The sequence below is a fragment of the Meleagris gallopavo genome, chromosome 21, assembly GCF_905368555.1.
Source record: "Meleagris gallopavo chromosome 21, MGAL_WU_HG_1.1, whole genome shotgun sequence".
NCBI classification, from domain to species: Eukaryota; Metazoa; Chordata; class Aves; order Galliformes; family Phasianidae; genus Meleagris; species Meleagris gallopavo.
Window position 1 is genome coordinate 9,502,495 of NC_139424.1, and position 15,957 is coordinate 9,518,451.

A 15,957-nucleotide genomic window follows, 5' to 3' on the forward strand; every position below is an offset into this window, starting at 1 on the left:
GCTCCTTAAAGCAACGGAGGGCTGAAAGCTTGAGAGTTTGAGTAAATTTATTATCAGCTCAATGTTTACAGTGGGGTCTGACCGTATCTCACCTGCCAGGTGTCTGCTCGAGCCGTCATTCCGCCAGCAGCTGCTCCTACAGGGCTGAGCGGAGCTCTGGGCAGCCCCAGCGTGGGGACACCCGGGTGGGTGGGAAGGGCCGGGACCAACCTCCCCTTCGAGGCTCTTCTTCTTTCAGTCTCCCAGGCCTGCAAAACTGTTCGTACAGATCACAGGAGATCAGGGGCCAGGACCGCTCTGAGTGCGGTTTGAACCTCTTTGGAACGGTACCCCAATGTGTTCCATAAGCACCATGGGCTGCCCGACACCGACACCAGTTCCGGAGACCGCAGGAGGAAAACCAGCGCTCAAAGAGCGGCGCCGGGCGTTCTGAAGGAGAGTAACTCTCATCTGACGTTCCTGCGCGCCGGGCCGTTAGCTCCTATGGACGGACATCGGTGCCCGACGGAGCCCTTCCCGGAGGTTCGCCCCCGGGGGAGTTCTGCGGACCCCGAGGACTCGCGGCGCTCGGTGCTTCAGGCTCTCGGGAGGCGGGACGGCGCGTTGCCCCGCAGGCACAGCGGTGCGCCGGGATGCAGCGCCGTCTCGCGAAGTCCGGTCCGCAAACCGGGGCTCCCACGGAAGCGTCGCTGCGCGGCTCGCGCCGATGTCCCGCGGGCGTTGCGTAACGCTTTGCGTAACCGGAGCGGCCTCGCGCCGACCGCGCGCACCTGGCGGGGGTTCGGCGCCTCCCGCACAGCCGCCCCGCCCCGCCCCGCCTCACCTCACCCTGCGGCGCGGAGTTCCGAGCGCGGCGGGGCCGCCCGACGGCGGTATGGCCTCGGGCAAAGCGGCGGGGGAGCGGCGCTGGGAGCTGGTGCGCTGGTGGGTGCGGGTGTTGTGGCGGCGGAGCGGCCGGGAGGGGTTCCGTAGGGTCGGTTCGGGGGTCGCTGCGCGCGGGGTCCTGAGCTGTGTGCGCGAGGCTGTCCCGGTGCCGGGAGGGGAATCCCGGCGCCTGGGGAGCTCCGGGCGCTTTGCCGTGTGCGTGCAGCCCCGGCGGTCCGGCACCGAGCTCTCCTGCGGCGCTCCGGGCGCACGGCGCGGCCCCGCGCGGGGGGCACCGCTCCGGGCTGCGGCTGCACGGGCGGCGTTCGGCATCTGTGGTGCCGCGGAGGCGGGAGGGGGTCGGAGAGCTTCCCCGTCCCAGAGCTTTGTGGTTTGGGGAACCGCCTCCGTCCCGCGCGGGAGAAGCGTTGGCACTGACGGCGATCTGCTTCCGCGCGTGCTCGGCTGCTGTGGCTGCGCCGGGAAAGTCTCGCGTACGGGCACGGATGCTCTGGGGGCATCGTGGCTCTTGTTAGGGGGCCGGGGGTACTGGGGCAGCGGTGGAGCGTGGCTACCCGCTATTTCCTTTCGTGGATGGAGCGATGGCAGTGGCCGAAGCCTCTGGGGCAGGCTGACACTGGGAACGAGCTTTCTCTGTGTCTTTGTATCTTTAATTGTATAGTTTGTGACGTTCGAGGCGTGTGACTTTTGAGCAGGGCGCTGTAGCCGTGCCAGGCTGTGAACGGAGCGGCTCCGGGGGGTGACGCAGTGCTGGGAGCGGCCCAGGGAACTGCCCCACGTCCGGGGAGCGCGGCTGGGGCCGGGGCTGGGATAGGGGCTGTCTGACAGCCGCCGCGGAGGGAATCATCTGAGGATTTCTTTTTTCCTCTCCTTGGCAGTCTAAGTTTGCACTTTTTCTTGCAAATGTTGTGATGGCTGCTTGACCTGGCTGTTCTTCCATCCCTCTTCACCCCCTCCTTCCTTCCCAAAAGACATTCTGCTTTGCGTGTTGCTGCTTTTTGCAGCAGTATCATATGCAGGAGCTGTCAGAGAGCATTAGGACCGCAGAGCCCTCGCTTCTATCTTCCAGGAGAATCAGCAACTCAGGGAGCTGGGGACTCTCTGGGATCCTCCCCAGCTTACTTCTGCCAGGAGCAGCTGCCCTGTGCTGTGCCCAGGCAGTGCCTCCAGGCTTCTCTTCCCTCGTGGCTTCCGTTTGTCCCAATTAATGGGCACAGGAAGTGAAATTCCAGGTGTGGTGTGTATGTGCACACAACTGGTGCTCTGGAGGCTTTAAATAATTTATGACTTGCTGATGAAATTTCACGTTCAGAGGAGGGTGTGTGAAGCACTGCTGAGACGCAGGCAGCGGAGTTTTGTGCTGCAAGCCGGGAGCAACGGCAGGCATGGCATCTTGCTCACATAATGGAGAGCATGCTCTTCTTTAATCAAAATAATAAACACCGATTCATAACTTGATTATCATTAAGCTTCAACATTGGCCTGGCATTCAAAACAAGATTAGGAAGGCATCTGTCTGCTCCTGCAGCCAGCACTGGCACTGGGGCTCAGCACACCCATGTGTGAGCAGGGCAGTGGGGACACACGGTGATGAGGGGTGCTGGGCAGCAGTGCTGTGCCTCGGTCTCCTGGGGAAATGTCCCCACTGCTCTGCAACTGTTTGTTGTTTGCCTTTCTGTGCATGAGGAGCTGCGGCGGGATGTCAGAGGGTGCTGCTCCAGGGGCGGCACCTGGCTGGGGCTGTGGGGACGCTGTGAGGCTCAAGTGGGGCACTGATTTTGTAATTTTGCTGCTTTCACTAAAGAACATGCTGCTATTATTACTGCCTGACTTGCAACTTCAAGCAACGTTTCTGGGCCAGCTGCTCCCTGTACCCTGCATCTCCCTCTCTCGACAGCACCGTGCTAATAAATATTTCAGCCTTTCTTGCTGTTATTTTTAGGTACGTGAGGGAGGGCCGGTTCCGTATCGAGGAGAGGACGCTGACGGCCTTCCAGTGGCTCTACTCTCCCCAGCAGCACCGCATCGTCAGCCGCGCCGACCTGGGCTCACCCAGCAGGTAACGGCACACGCTGCCCCTGCGCCTTGCTTCGCCCCACTGCACGCAGCGCACGCCGGCTTTGCTGAGCAAAGGCGTTGGGATCCGGGGGCTGCCCAGCCCTGGTGCAGCTGTAAGCGATCCCTCTATGCTCTGACGCCGCGATTTTGTTCAGTGCTTAAAGTCTTTCCTTCAGAACTCCTTGGAAATGTGTCTTGGAGCCACACTGTGGGTATGTGTGAGGGCTCTGTCTGCCTCTGGTGCCACACGCACTGCTGTTGGGCTAGACCTGAGTGGTGGTAAAATGTCATTCACATAAAAGCCTGGTGGGCCTGCAGGAACGCATAGCACCGTGTCCACGTTTCTGCTCATTAGGAGAGCTGGGCAGCCCCTTCCTGGGTGGTTGCGTGCTGAAAGTCTTTCCCCTTCCAGCAGACCCCCAGAGCCCTGCAGCATGCCTGCCCACAGGTGGGGTCTGCCCACACGCGCACAGTGGGACCGAGAGGAGGAGGAGGAAGGGCTGGAGCACGAGCTGCTTCCCGAGATGGGGATTCCTCTGCCACCAGAGAGGCTTTGTGGGAACAGTCAAATGCTCTGTGATTGCTATTGATTTTTTTTAATGATTTTTTTGCAAATTGCCATCAAAGTTTGCATTAATCTCAGTGTCCAGGCACATATCTCGTGTGAAACTTAAATGCTTGTGATGTAATTTATAATTAGTGTTAAGTGCCGCTGGAGTTAATTCCATGGGATCGATTTGATTTCCCAGTGGGCTGGGAGGCGACCCACAGTGATCCGCAGGGCTGTGCTGGGCTCTGCTCTCCAGGGATGTGGCAGGGCCTGAGGGAATGGCATGGAGCTGTGTTGGGGGGCACTGAGGGGAGATTCTGCACCAGAGGGCAGCGAGCACGGCCCCAAGCTGCCGGAGATCCAGGAGCTCTTTCTTTGTGTGGTGATGGTGATAAGCCGAGCAGCAGGGTGGGCGATCACAGGGAGGGTTGGTGTAGTGGCTGTTCTATTAGCTTTGTTACTGACACATGTCACTGTGCTCATCGGCCTCACCTGAGCAGCACTTACAGCAGGATGGGGACATGGAGTCCGATGCAGTTCTGCATACACAGTGCTCTTTGTTCCACGTCTGATCTCGGAGACCTCTGCCCTCCAATCCCACTGGTGCACACTTGTAATTTCAGCCATTTTTTAAAAACTCATTTAATTTCGGTGGGATTGCTGGTGTGTGCCTGTCTGTGAATATCTGCACTCTCAGAAGAGTCTGGGACAAGTCCCATAAACCACAAGGGGTGGCCCCAAACCTGTCCCCATCAGGAGGAACAGGAATTTTGCCTTTCATTCCTCTGGATCCAGAGTTTGACCCGGGAACTCTTTTTTTGCCTGGATGCAGTCTGTGTCTGTCTTCAGCTCAGCCATAGCAGATGGAGGGGCTCACATGAGGCTGAAATGTGCTTTACAGTGGAATTCACAGATTTTTGCTCCATTTTCTATCATGGCAGGGCTCTTTTCCTTTTTTTTTTTTTTTCTTTTTCTTTTTTTCTGCCTCTCTTTACCAAACAGTCCTTTAGCTCCGACAGTCGCAGGGAGGTCTGTGGGCACGGCCACAGCCGTGCTGCCGGGGTCACCTGGTGATGCTGCAGAGCCCCACGAGCAGCAGCTGCTCGCACTGCCCGCAGCTCCTCTTTCCCGGCCCCCGGCGAGCGGTGCGATGCACTGCGGGGGCTGCGGGGCTGCAGAGCACGGCTGTGCCGCCCCCCCCGGCGCCGGTGCCTCTGTCAGCAGAGCACCCCCAGCCACGGTGCCATAGCTGCAGCTGCGCCCCGGGCTGCCGCGGGGCGGAGAAATCCGTTTCTCTGCGCTCATCCGACGCTGATGCTTGCAGTGTTAATTGTGCGTAGAGGGAGCAGCCGGGAAATCAAGGTAAGGTGCTCCGAGTCCTTCCAGATCTGAACTGCAATCGCAGTACATGGAAGGATTTAAATAGCATGTGGAGACCAGGATGCAAATCTGTACGGTAAGCCTCTGAGAGGAAATATTAAGGTCTGCGTTGCTCCTTGTTTTGATCTGGGATGGGCTCGGCTGGATGTGAGAGTGAGGCGCAGCTGGGAGAGCTATTGTTGGAATGCTTCACAATTCAGTTTGCGTTTAAATAATGCAGTGAGCACTGGAGGCGTGTGGGCGTTCTGTGTCGGGGATGGGGATGGGGATGGGGATGGGGGCACCCCCTGCTCACCGGGAGCGTGCCCTCTGTGCGACGATCTCTTGGTGTAGTGACTGCCAGTGCTAAGGTTAAATGCTGAAAATTCAAAGGAGGCGACTTCAGAAGGGCTTCTTGGTGCTCTGCTCATGGGAACTGTGGTGGCTGGTGGGGGCTTTGAGCAGCTCTTGGTGGGGCTGGAGGTACCGTCCTGCCTGTAGCAAGGCACCTCGCTACCGGTGAGCCTGCAGAGCTTCTGTCTGACAGAAATAGGATGAGGGAAGAGACTGCCGTGCTGTGTTCCCAGGCACCCTCAGCCCGCACCGCTCCCAGGTGGAGGCACGATGCCCATGGGCACAGCGCGGTGCTTCCTTCGTGCCGCTCACCCCGCGGGCAGGGCGAGTGGTGCCCAGCGTGGGGCTGTAAGGGCTGCGTGTTGTTGGCATCCTTGTGCACGGGCGTGAGATGGATCCTGTTGTCTTACTTCCTCATCTTTTGCATACTCTGGGCTCTACTATTTTATTTAAGGCTGCTTGTTGCTTTAGGAGCACAAGGGACGCAATATCTGTCCCCATGGTGCGATTTATCGAGAGTTGGAAACAGGCCAGCGAGTCTAAATTCGGATTCAACAAGAGCTGTGCTTCCAGACGGCAGGTGGCCTCCCTGCGTGTGCTGCTTCCAACAAACATTGCCCTCTCCCTTTGCTGCGGGTCCCTCCCAAAGGGCAGCTCGTGACAGCCACAGCAGCAGCGCTCTTCTCTTTGAGACGTGGCATCCTCCCCCCTCCCCCCATCTCCATGAGCGCTGTGTGGAAGTGGATCTGGGGGTGCTCGGAGCCCATCTGCTGCTGCTGCCCTCCACCTGCAGCCAGGCTGCTCTGCGCATCCTTAGTGGCTGCTGTGGAAACAGGAACGGTGCTTCAGCAGCAACATTACCATAGGGCTTTTTTTCCACGAGCTAAAAACAGATCATCCTCCCCAGACCTCTTTCCAATTTCATGGGGGCAGATGAATCCCTGCTTACGCTTAACATCTGCCTCCAAGTTGGGTGCCAACCAGAAGGCTGTTTCTTCATTCTTCATTTGGATCTAGCCCAGATCTTGCAAACCTGCCCAAAATGGTGGAAAAATCCAGGTGATGTTGGCAAGGTCTAGCAAGGTCTTGACAAGCTTGTATCCAAACCTGGTGCGTCCTGCTTGCAGCGTTTGGATGGAGCCATTTACAAGTTTGGCCTTGAGTCTGAGTGCCGATTGCTGCCTAAACCCAATCTCACAGCAGCACTGCTGGCTGCAGGCGGCCACGTCTCAGTCATCTGCTCCTGGGCCTTGAGGGAGTGGGTGTGAGTGTCCGTGAGTGCAGTGTGCAGGAGTGCTGCAGGTGTGCAGGACTGCATGGACTGCTCCTTCCTTGTGGTTCCATTCAGGGAGAGGTTCCAGGGGCTGTTTGTATTAAAGCTTATAAATTCCTAACTTCTAGCCCAAATGCGCTCCAGTTTAATATCTGTGCTTTTCTTCCACCCCCACATTGTGCCAGCCCTGCTTTGCAGTTTAAGCAGTTCTTTTTCTGTCTTGCCACAGTTTCTTTGCAGGCTGTGGTCGCATCCTGTCTGCTTGCTGCAGGAATTGGGCTGTGCACTCCCTGCTCCCCCGGGTGCAGCTCTGGAGCTACAGGTGCTGCTGCCTGCCTCAGGGGAAACAGCAGGACTCACAGTTTGTCCACTTTTGTCCTCCTCTAGCGGGAGTTTTCCCACTGCTGCCTAATCCTTGGGCAGGAGCACCTGGGGTAAGGCTGCCTCTCTAAAACGCTTGGAAAGCTGCTGATAATGTACGTGCTGAACTTCCTCGCTATTTTCTGGCCAGTTGAGCATTTTGCTGGGAATTAGCTCTCCATTTCTGTCTGGATGTGTGTGCAATTGTTGCTCTATGTTTCAGGCTGATCCTCCCAGTTAAACCTCGGATGTAATGAGCCTTCTCTAATGAGTTTAACAAGCGGGCTTTAGATAAACAGCTGGTGCAGCTCAGTTCCTTCTGCTCCCGAGGAGCAGAGTGGCTCCGTCTGGCAGAGGCCCTCGGATTCCCTGTGCCAGGCGGGTGCCTGGTGGGTGTGCGGCTGTCAGAGCCGTGCTGCCCTTTGCTGGGGCAGGCAGCTGCTCTGCTCACTGCTGGTGAGAGCCATGGCACCACTTGGTACTGCAGTGCTGCCGGCTGGGGGATGGCTGCCTTGGAGAGCTGCGCTTGCAGCCCCAGCCTTTGTGGGATGCTGCTGCTTGAGGCATTGAGCTCCTCACTTCATCTTACTCCAGCAGCATTGCTGTTAAAAATATTCCATGTACTGAGTCAGAAGTAATTCGGACTCCTTTCCTTTGCTCTGAGGCTGCTGATATGCGCAGCGTGTTCTTCCTGCCAGGACAAAATCTAATATTTCTGGGTGCCCACAACCTTCCTTAGAACCATAATGGGAAGATGAATGCCCTCAGTGCGCCACATGCAATATTAAAGCACTAATGATGCAATCCATCTCCCTCAGCCCACACAGCAGAAGGAAGAATTGTGCTGCCCTTCCTGGACAGAACCCGGCTCTGCCGTGGGGGCCCTCTGTGCTGTGCAGACCCCGAGCTCAGGTACTGACACTGCATCCAGCACTCCGTGCTGCCAGGAGCTGTGCAGGGCTGTGGAATCATGCAGCTGCCCAAGGGGCTCTCGGAGCCGGAATCTCCATGCAGATGCATGTTTCTGAAGGTGGCTGGTGCAGGCACAGCTGGAGCCTCTCTGGGCTACCTCCCATCCAGCTCACTCTGCTGCGTTCCTCTGCGGTGCAGCTGGGCACGGTGGAGGTGCTGGAGGCAGCCCCACTGCCCCAGCTCCATCCCCAGCAGGGCTGCCCAGCAGCCGCGGCCCCAGCATGGGCTGGCAGTGTGCCTCCCTTTGTAAACAGGATCCACCCAGTAGTTTGTACTCATTAAGCTTTAATGGCACGCAGTTGCCAGCACACTGTTATTACTGCGGCCTCTCCTCCCTCTCACCTCACTCCTTTGTTGCCTGTTCTTGCTGTGCCACCATGGAGCCACCTGAAAACCTGGGCACCCCCTGCTCACCAGGCCCCACAGCTCCAGCAGGGCTTGGCTGTATTTGTTTGCTCGTTAACAATTGGATGCTCTGCCCTGTGCCTGGAGAAGAGCAGGTTGGAGCTGTGTGGTGAGCTGGGCAATGAGCTCTTCTGGTTCCGCTGGAGATCCCCTGGGAGACTGTAATTTTGTGTCATGCAGATGGCACCACGGAGGCATCTTCCCCTAGGCTTTTGTTTCCTGGCTCTGGCTGATCAGTTGCTGCTCTGAAAGGAGGAGGCTTTTTTCCTCTGGTTTTTTTTTTTTTGTGCCCAGCCATGTGAGCTAACTTGGAGGGAAGGAGCAAAGCAGGAATGTGTCCTTGCAGACAAACTCCTGGCTGAACTGCAGAGTGCGGCTGCCCAGGCAGGTCCCTGCACACAGCGGGGAGGTGCCCATGGAGCTGAACTGACGCTGGTGGGCACAGGGCAGCAGGCAGAGCCCTGCAGAGCTTGGGTTGCCATGTCAGGATAACTCTAGGCTTGCTCGGTCCAAATGATGCCCGTCTCTTTGCATTTTTCACGGGGCTTCAGGGCCGGGTGCTCGCTGCTCTGCTTCCTGCAGCCCTCACTGTTTGCCTGATGCCTCCTGCAGCTCCAAACCAGTGAATTCACACAGGGACTGGGGTGGCAAAGTGAGATGCAGTAATCGGTGCTTACAGCGCTGTAAAAGCACATTTCTACATGGAGAGCTCCTGTTTTCCTTTGCTCTCAGAGTTGCTTCTGATGTGATGCCAGCTGTGGATTGAGGCTTCCCATGGCTACCAATGCCATGCCGGTGTTTGCAGGGTGTGCGGGAGCTGCTGCAGCCACGTTGTTTTGATGCAGTGCAGAACTCAGCCATGCAGGGAAGCTCCTACTGCTGTGTTCAGGCATGGAAATGGTGAGCAGCTCTGGGCAGAGATCAGCTGGTGTGTGTCAGCCAGCCGTGACCGCGTGGAGTGAAGTGAGTGCATTGTGCTGCTGCAGCAGCAAAGGTTTGGTGTGGAGCAGGAGGCTGGGGAGGAATGTGCTCCACGGACTATGTGCACCAGGTGCTCTGTGGTGCCTGGGCTGCGGTTTCCAAGCCAGCGGCATGCTTTGGATTTTATATTTTTAAACAAATGTCCTTAAGAGCTTTAAAATACAAAGGATTTTCATCATATATCTTTTCCTTCAAGGAGAGATTAATGAGGGCAGAAAAGTGAGAGCTGAAATAGCTGGGTTACAGTCTGGGCTTTTGCCCTGGATGTTGTTTCTCCCCGTAGTTCTCTATTTCCTCCTCCTTCCCCATATCAGGCAGAATCCGAGTGTCTCTGTGTAGCACTCTATGTGCTGCTGTCCCGTAGCCCATAGGGTACACTGGGTTTGCTCTGACTTCTGCAGTGCTGAGACTTTTGGAAGCATGCTTAGGGTTCCCGAACTTCCCAGCAGTGCAGTGTGAGCCCCATGGAGCTGCTGGGCAGGTGGTGTCACTGCTGACATGACACGGCAGTGCTGTGTTGCAGTGGCTGTGCGGGTGCCCATGGCTGTGACAGAGCTGCTGGTTTTACCTCCAGTGCGACTCCACTGCGCCATGGCCCAAACGCTGCTGTGGTGCTGCATGGCTCTGGCCGTTAGCAGTAATGCAATGTTTGTACATAAGGCTGCAAAAAAGGTCACAAAAAAAAAAAAAAAAAAAAAAGGAAATGACTTTCTGGTGGGTGTGTGCATGTGCATGCGCCTCGGAGCGAGGCGTAGGGCGGCCAACCTGGCGGCCTCGGGGTCCCCCACCCTGGCAGGAAGCAGCAGTCCTCTGTGAGCCCCGTGCAGCATGCTGCCAGCACGGCCACTGCGTCCCCCAGTCACAGCACCGCGGCAGCGCCGAGCAGCCACCATGTTCCAGAGGAAGCGCAGCGTCTCCTTCGGTGGCTATGGCTGGTGGGTGGCTTTCGCTTCAGTGCCTGCTTGTCCATGGCTTTCCTTTCTGCTCTGGGAGCTCACGGTACAGCCTGACCGCTGCCGGGAGTGCAGGGATGCTGGGGAGGGTGCGCTGCTCCCGCTGCTGCTGTGCGGAGCTCCCGTGGCACAGCGCCTGTGGGGCACCCTGTGGCTGTCAGCTCCCTGCTCACTCCATGGGGACTGCCCAGGCGGCGATGCTCGCAGCAGCCTTGGGAGTACGTGGGATGCTCCCACCTGGCTTGGAGCCCTTGACGCTTCCCTGATCCCTCCCTGCACGCCCTGTCCTTGCACAGAGCACTGTGGCTGCCACCCTTGCGCTGATCTCAGTGGAATGCTGTATTTCTTGTGTCCCTTTTCTAAGAGTTGTGTTGATCTATAGAGAAAGGCTGTACGAAAATAGCACTTTTCTCCCTCTGCCCTTCCTCCTCTTTTTCTCGCTAAGTTGTTTTATTTCAGGGCAGTGCTGCGTTTATGGTCAGGTCATGGGAGCTGATAGCTGAGCTGACAGCTTGGCAGCTCTGTTGGCACACAGCAGGGTGTCCTCCCAGGGCTATATGTGGCTGCTTCCCGGCGCTGGGCTTCCTGATAGGCAGCAGTGGTTTGGGGAGGAGTGCTGGTGGCTGCTGTGCTGTCTGGGCCCCCGGGAAGTGCTGAGTAACTGAGATGCGGTGTGGGATGGCAGCGCGCTGGCCAAGGGTTTGCAAAGCCTTCTGGAGTCGGGTGTTCTGCTGCGTGTTTTCTTTCCTTGATATAAAAATTACAAGGAAGCACTCTGATTAACTAATTTGTAAATAAGTTTTGTGACATTTGGGCCTGTTTTGCAGTGGGAAGGAATTGTGGTTTTGCCTTCCAGCTGCCGTTTGTGGCAGTGCTGGGCTCGTCCCCTGAGCAGTCAGGTGGCACGAGTGCAGGTGGATCTTGCTGCCTTCTGCTCTGCAGGGCACGTGGGGTAATCCAGGCTTCGCTCAGTTCTTCTTCTTTGCTTTGACAGTTGCAGGGAAGAGATAACAGCTAACCAGTGAGCAGCACAGGAAAATTGTCGTGCGCTGTCCTTGAATGGCTGCGTGCTGTTGGAGTGCTGGGTGCGGGCTGACCAGGGAGCAGCAGCATCTTTTCATTTAATATCAGAATCAATTTCTGCACAGTGAGAAGTGCAGGCAGTGCTCCCCGCAGCCCGGCCGCCCGCTTCTCACAGCCGCACGCCCTTCCTGTGGCAGTGCAGGGAGTCAGCCCACAGCTGGCCGGCACGCCCCGCGCCCTGCCTGGGCTGCAGCTGCTATTCGCAGCCCTGCGCTGAGCGCACTTGTTTTTATCTCTGCCGGCCGCATCCGTTCCCACGGACGTGGGAGCAGCGTGCCCACACGGGGCTCCCTGTGCTCAGACACAGCAGTGCACAGCGCAGGGATGGGCACTGAGCGGTGCCGCGCAGCACGTGCACGCTGCCAGCTGGGCTGCAGCCGGAGCGCGGTGCCGCCGGAGCATCTGTCCTGCGCCGAGCGCCCTGTGCTCGCTTAGCGTGCAGCTGTGGAGCAGAGGGTGCTCTTTCTCATTCTGCAGAAGCAGCCCCCGCGGGCCGTGGCACAGCTCGGGATGCAGCCCTGCATCACTGCTGCTGTGGCCTCGTGGTGCCGGGGAGGTGCAGCACTGCGGGGCGGAAGCTGTGCTCCTGCAGCACTGTGGTTGCAGCGCACGCAGCAGAGCTTTCGGAATTACTTTTTTTTGGCTTTTTGTTATTGTTGGTTTTAAAGATAGGGAACTAACCCACGTGGCAGATATCGTAATACTTACAATTACTGCCAAAGGACATCATTTTGCATTTCGAGACATTATAATGATTTGCATCAATTAATATTAATATGGCTTTAACCACAATAATTCCGTGGGGACCATCATTTATCACCAGTACCAAAGCAATGAATGCTGCACCTCAGCACCTGGCCTTGCTGCACTGTGGGTCCTTACCATGTCTGGGGCTTCCCGCAGGGCTGGGGGGTCTGGTGTGGGTCCTGGTGCACTGCACAGAGGTGTCTCAGCTCTGTCCTCATCACACACAGACTGTGGGGGGGCTGGGGAGTAGAGCATGGGGGGAGCTTGAGCACGGGTGGGAGAGCTGAACCCATATGGAAGAGCCAAGAAGGAAGTACAAGAATGAGCTGGGCTGTGTGTGGGCAGGATTTGTACCTCGGGTCCTCAGACTGAACGTGGGCACACGAGCGGGATCCGTGGTGGCGTAGACACAGCCCTGTGCCCACAATAACACTGCTCTGCTCTCTCCCCAGGATTGACAAGACGATGCTGGCCAGCCTGAAGATGAAGTGAGTACTGTACTCTTCTCTTGTAAACCATTGTCCTGCAAAGTGCTTGGTGGGCTGGGCTGGCTTTGTGTGGGGAGGGTTCATTCCCAGCCCTGGCCGCCTCCATCTGGTGCTGGTGCTGCTCCACGGGGCTGCCCTGTTGTGCACTGCCTGGGAGACACCGGGCACGTCCTGCATCCGCAGTGAGGTGGGGTGAGGTGTTTTGGTGTGATGATGGTGTTGGCTTAGAGCGCGGGGATGGAGCCTGCTGCACCCAGACAGCTCCGGGCAGCCCAGCACGCTTCACCGGGAACGTGTCCTTGTGGCCGCAGTTCTCTCTTGGAGGTCTCACCAACAAAGCCAACCCCAGCTCCAGGGACATCCCGTGTCAGCCCCTGTCTCTCCACAGTCCCACTTCCAAGGTTGGGGATTTTCCACCATGAGTGCTCCTGCTGCTCCTGGCGCCGTTAGCATTGAGGTGTGCTAGCGCAGAAATCTGGCTGAGCCTCCCTTGGGCTCAAGGTAACTTGGGCAGGTAACTGCTCATGTGGTTTCACTTTATAATCATTACCTGTGCAAATTATTCATTAATGGAAAAATATAGAGAGAGCCTTTTGGTAACCTGCTGCATGAACAAGCCCATGAAATGCCCTTTGCAAACAGCACAACAGAAGCGCCGTTGCTAAGCTCACCGCTTGGGTTTTTGGTGAACTAATGAGAAGTTTAAGTCAACTTTACAGCTCAGGGGCAATCTCAGTGCATTTTCTTTTTCTGTGCCTTGTACACCATGCTGTGCTGCGCCCTGGTTTTTAATTTTTTTTCAGGGCCTTTGTAACAATTCTGAGGCAGAATTGTTACACCTTCTGTGTAGTTGTTGGACCTTCTGTGCCCACCACGGGCACTGAGTGCCTTCGCGTGGCTGCACGCTTGGCTGTGGGGTGGTGACCGTGGTGTGCACACGAGGGGCTGCAGCTGAGTGCTGGGCAAGGCTGTGGCCCCACAGCCCAGGGGTGCTCATCCCCTGTGCTCCCCTGCACCGCCTGCCTGATTTGGGGGCAGATGCTGCTTTTGGTTTCTTTTTTTTCTTTTTCCTTTTCCCTCCCTACATAATGCATTTTGGTGATAGCAAAACATCTTTGCTGCTGAGATGTGTTTCCTGGCACGAGTGCATGTCTGCAAAGCCTCTCGGAGCACGATAGGGGAATGAAAACTACTTCCTGGGAGGTGACTTCAAGCACTCGTGAAGTGCAGCCAGAGCTCTGCTGAGCTGTAGCTATGGGAGCAGTGCCTGCGGTGACCCCTCCAAGCAATGTGCTTTTCCATGGAGCAGAAGCTCCTTTGCACTGTTATCAGTCCCTGTCACTCTGCAGCAGTGCCATGCTGGCCCCAGCATGATGCCGGGTGCTGCTGGGGGCTGCAGGGCCCCGGGGTGCTCTGCCCACAGTGCAGGAGGGGGCTGTGGCCACACCGTGTCACATGTGGCCCAGAGGTGTTCGCACAGCTGCGTGCCCCTGCAGTTGCTCCATCCATTTGCAGCTGATGCTTTCCACAACCTCTTAGCACTTCTGCTTTGTGCACAGATTGCCTCGCAAAATGTTTCTGTAATTGGGGCCCAGCCAGAGCCACATTAGATATTTGTAAAAGCCGTTTTGGTTTGCTAACGCCCTCTTTTTATTGCTGCAACCTTCTGGCTGGGATGCCAGGCGTAGGCAATTTGCTCCACTGTGTAACTTGTTAACAAAAAGACGAGCTGCTGCCTTACGCCAGGAGGTGCTTCAAGAGGCCTCGTGTGCTGCAGACATCAAATGTGACCTGCAGGAATCTGGCGGAGGAGAGCAGTGTGTGCTGCTGGGGCCTGGAGCTCTCGGCTGCAGAGGGACCCTGGGGTGGCTGTGTGTCCCTGTGGGCTCCTGGAGTGGGAGCGGAGCTGGGTGCCACTCGTGCAGAGCTGCAGAACACAGCGGGCTGAACACAAACACACAGGTGGCACCAGAGCTTCAAAGCAGTTTTTCCCTCTATCTGTCTCTCCCTTTTCTTTTTTTAATTTGGCTTTCATTAGTTCCTATGGTAACCATGAATATGTCTGAGGGACTTGAGACTGGAGAGAATAAGTGGCTGCTGCAGAGGGGGAGCGCCGGGGGAGGGAGATTGGCAGTCCTGGCATCCTGGTCAGGGTGTGCACGGCCTCATTCTGTTCCGGGAGGCATCGGGACGCACTCGCAGGTGCAGTCAGCGAGCAAACGTGCTGCAGAGCTCCGAGCGTCTCTGTGCTGTTCAGGAGCTGCTGCTGAGCTGCTGCCTTTGGGTCCGGCCTCCAAAATGCCCAGGAAGCTCTGGTGAGTGCAGGTCCGGCCGTGCCCGGCGCTATGGCTTTGCAGCTGGCAGTGCGTGCAGAGCTTCGCTTTGTGCAGCAGTTCTGCTGCTGCAAAGTGTGCAGCAAAGGCTCTGGAGGTGCTGGGGCACTCAGAAGGGTTGCACTGAGGTTCTGACATGCAGAGCCATGGGCTGCTCTGCAGAGCTCAGGTGTGTTTGTGCTGTGAGCCGTGGCCATGGGCTGCTCTCGGGAGGTGCCACCAAGCGTTGCCTGGCTGCACCCCACCTGCTGGGGGCTGGCAGCTCTCTGGGCTGGAGCCAGTGCTGGGGAGTGTGGGATGGAGGAATGCTGCCGGCAGGAGCCCCGGGGGGCCGACACCAGCACTGCTGTGCTGCCAGGTGGGACTGGGTTGTGCGGGCAGGGATTGGTGTGTGTGGGAGCGGGATTCCAGCACAGAGCAATTCTGCAGATAGAGCAACCTCTATAGATAGAGTGGGAAAGTCATCATGGCAAAGGATCATCGTGTGTCACACAGTGGCCCTGGGCCAGGTGAGCTCGCTCACATTGATCTGCACAGGACAGATGCAGGGGCTGCGGTGCCAGAAAGTCCTAGAGATGCTCCCACCCCATCCTGAGCTCATTGCAGCCCTGTGCTGAGCTCAGTGCAAGGAGGGATGCTGGGATGGGATGTGAACTGCTTGGCGCTGTCCCTATGGGGACCCTCTGTCTGAGGCTTCTCCTCAGCCCTCGGGGCTCCGTTTTCCCCACTTTCTTTGTCCTTATGAAGCAAAAATTGCAATGAAATTGTGTCTCTGTGGAACAGAAGAGCCCTGTGCACCAACTGCTGCAGGTTGGGGTGTGCACAGCTCACCTTCCCACAGATGAGTGCACGGTGCTCACCTGGCAGCGCGGGGCTGAGCAAGGTGAGCTGTGCCTGAGGCTCTTCTGTGCTCGTGGATCAGAGCTGTGCTAAGGTGAGGGCAGTGAGTTGGCTTCCTGCTGGGAGCTGCAGGGCCGGCTGCCGTTATGCTGTAGCTGTGTGCTCAGGTCCTGCGAGGACAAGGTCTGGGAAGAAGATTGTCTGAGAAAATACCTTTGATTTTATTACCATCTGTGAAAATGGATAATTACGTGTAAATGTATATTTGAAGTTGCCCTCTGGCTGTAGTGGTGCATACGTTCCAGCTGGGCTGTGA

General features: G+C 57.1%; 1 protein-coding gene across 6 annotated transcripts in view; it reads left to right on the top strand.

Annotated features, from left to right (window-relative positions):
• The first annotated feature begins 566 nt into the window (after positions 1–566).
• RAP1GAP2 (RAP1 GTPase activating protein 2) overlaps positions 567–15,957 on the top strand; it is a 51,256-nt gene continuing 35,865 nt past the window's right edge. For 4 of the 6 annotated variants that reach the window (XM_085240542.1, XM_085240543.1, XM_085240544.1 and 1 more), the window contains exons 1-3: positions 567–924; positions 2,828–2,944; positions 12,433–12,468. In XM_085240542.1, the coding sequence (XP_085096668.1) occupies positions 707–924; positions 2,828–2,944; positions 12,433–12,468 (371 nt within the window). In that variant the 5' untranslated portion in view covers positions 567–706. Of the gene's footprint in view, positions 925–2,827; positions 2,945–10,010; positions 10,133–12,432; positions 12,469–15,957 lie in introns of those variants that run through there. The other 2 variants (XM_085240546.1, XM_085240547.1) reach the window with 1 other exon arrangement.